General features: G+C 34.6%; 1 protein-coding gene across 1 annotated transcript in view; it reads right to left on the bottom strand.

Annotated features, from left to right (window-relative positions):
* The window catches only part of LOC144972454 (uncharacterized), a gene marked incomplete at its 3' end in the record, with an annotated part of 94203 nt that overhangs the window by 54867 nt on the left and 36836 nt on the right, over positions 1–2500 (bottom strand). The window contains 2 exon segments of the mRNA XM_078913642.1: positions 1263–1490; positions 1947–2141. Coding sequence (XP_078769768.1) covers positions 1263–1490; positions 1947–2141 — 423 coding nt within the window.

The raw sequence follows: 2500 nt of genomic DNA, 5'->3' as shown, positions 1-2500 counted from the left end.
TGTCCAATAAGAGATAAGATTTCAAAAAGGAAATGATGTTGGATGCACATAATATCTGGAGGAAAAAACCCACAAAAATGACGAGACGGCCTCTGGATTTGAACTCTCTGGGTGAAAGAATAGTTGTGAGATCAAGAGAGGTTGGACTCAATCGATAGACAAAGAACAAGGAGAGGGCAAGATTGCCATGGCGTCAATTTTGAAGAAGCTGTCAGAGAACTAGGTTTACTGGAAAAGCACAATTGCATCCCTATACTTTACCAGGAACCAAGAGAAAGAAGAAAATTAAGTCGAGCCATTACAAAGGACATAGCATAATATCAATTGAATGTTTTTAAAAGTTCATTTATCATTGGTATTATCATTTTTGTAATTGGCTAAAAATAAGTTTCAGACTTTAATGTTCCTTATAAAAGTATTTTGTCCCTTAAAGAAGCCTCTTCATAGATTTTTGTTCAACACGTTTGTCCTCAAAAGCCTGAATAATTTTAATATGAAAAATAAAGTTCACTGTTGACTTTAGAACAGAAAGAGATACATGATAATTCACATTCAAAGTATATTTCAGGAAATTTTCCAATAAAGAATATAATCAAATCTAAAAAAATTTAAATAACAAAACAAAACAAAAAGAAATTAAAAATCTATCATATGGTAAATATACAAAAATATTCAAAGGAAATATATGATGAACTTAATATCTAAAATTGGTTCTAATTTACTCCTAAAACTTCAAAATACTTGAATTTCTTATTTGTGATTATTTTTACTTCAAGTGGGTCCCATAGCTCAGTTGGTAGAGCATTTGCTTCTCAACCAAAGGAACCAAGATCGATCCCGAGTGAAGTTGAGATTTTGTTTCTGACTCCCTGTCCACACAGCAGTGATTGGGTGGCTGGGTCTGTTAGATCTAATGGAAGGTACTTTACAATAAGCTAGAATCCTATCCAAAGGGTAGCAAGCAATTGCTATTGTCCATTTCACATTACAGAAACAGGTATAAACTCTGGCTTCATGGGCCTAATGGTTCTGAAGAACTTCTTTAACTTCAAATTCAAATTTATCATCTAGTTCATTCAGACATGGTATCAGATTGACGTAATGGGTACATATCTATATTAATATGACTTTGTTGATAAAAATACAAAACTTGATGATGATGATGATAATGATGATGATGATGATGATGATGATGATGATGATGATGATGATGATATAATATTATCATTCATTAATTAGAACGACAGGAAATTTTGATTTACCTTTGATATAAACATTAACAGTGCAGTCCGAATGCTGATCATGGTCATACGCTCGGAATGTTATTGATTCACTTTTTGTTATATTATTGATGTCCACGAAGGGGCCAGATTGTTGATACATATACACAAAACCAGAGTTGTCTGACTTGGTTGGGAGTTCCAAGGTTATTTTATCATAGAGATCAAATGACATGTCATTAGGGCACGTAATCACTGGCTCTGTTTTGTCTGTATAAATATATCAAAAAGTTGAATGGTTAGGATATTTACGTTTTAATGATAATAATAATAAGAAGAAGAAGAAAAAGAAGAAGAAGAAAAAAGAAGAAGAAGAAGAAGAAGAAGAAGAAGAAGAAGAAGAAGAAGAAGAAGAAGAAGAAGAAGAAGAAGAAGAAGAAGAAGAAGAAGAAGAAGAAGAAAGAAGAAGAAAGAAGAAGAAAGAGAAAGAAGAAGAAGAAGAAGAAGAAAGAAGAAGAAGAAGAAGAAGAAGAAGAAGAAGAAGAAGAAGAAGGAGGAGGAGGAGGAGAAGGAGGAGGAGGAGGAGGAGGAGGAGGAGAAGGAGGAGGAGGAGGGGGGAGGAGAAGAAGACAAAGGAAAAAGAGGAGTAGTAGGAGGAGAAGAAAGTGAAGGGAGATGGGAACAAGAAGGAGGAGGGGGATGAGAGAGAGCTGGCTTTTGACTCACCAAAACAAGTAGGGGCTGTATCATTCCATTTCGCCTTTCCATTCACAGAGTCATAGACACAAAGAAGGGGTGTGGATGGAACTGGAGTGTACCCACTCTTTTCACATTGATAATATACTACCATGTCCATCTGGTATCCATCCTTTGCAATCTGTTTGGTGCCACTCATTGTACCCGGATCTGTACACCGAGGACCTAAAATGATATAAAAGAAAAATAAGTTAACAGAATTTTACTACATTAGTAAAATGAGGTAAAATTTGATTTTCAAAGAACATGCTTAACACATAAAGATATAACAATAGACAATGTACCCGTAGAAATTGTATCACACTTTAAATACCTGGGTGTATAGATTGACAATAACTTGAATTTTAAAATACATGTTGACCATATTGCCATATGTGCAAAAGAGTAAACCAAAAGACATATATTTTAAGAAACCTGAACTCTTTTAACATCGGCCGATCAACAATGACCACCATTTACAAATCTCTTGTATTGAGCATTGCATTGTCTTGGCATCGCTGTATGGACTGGTTGTTGTGTGAAAG

The sequence above is a fragment of the Berghia stephanieae genome, chromosome 5, assembly GCF_034508935.2.
Source record: "Berghia stephanieae isolate SIO BIC M18660-M18661 chromosome 5, UCSD_Bste_1.3, whole genome shotgun sequence".
NCBI lineage: Eukaryota > Metazoa > Mollusca > Gastropoda > Nudibranchia > Aeolidiidae > Berghia > Berghia stephanieae.
The sequence above is the reverse complement of the archived record's forward strand: the minus strand, read 5'-3'. Positions and strand labels throughout refer to the sequence as shown.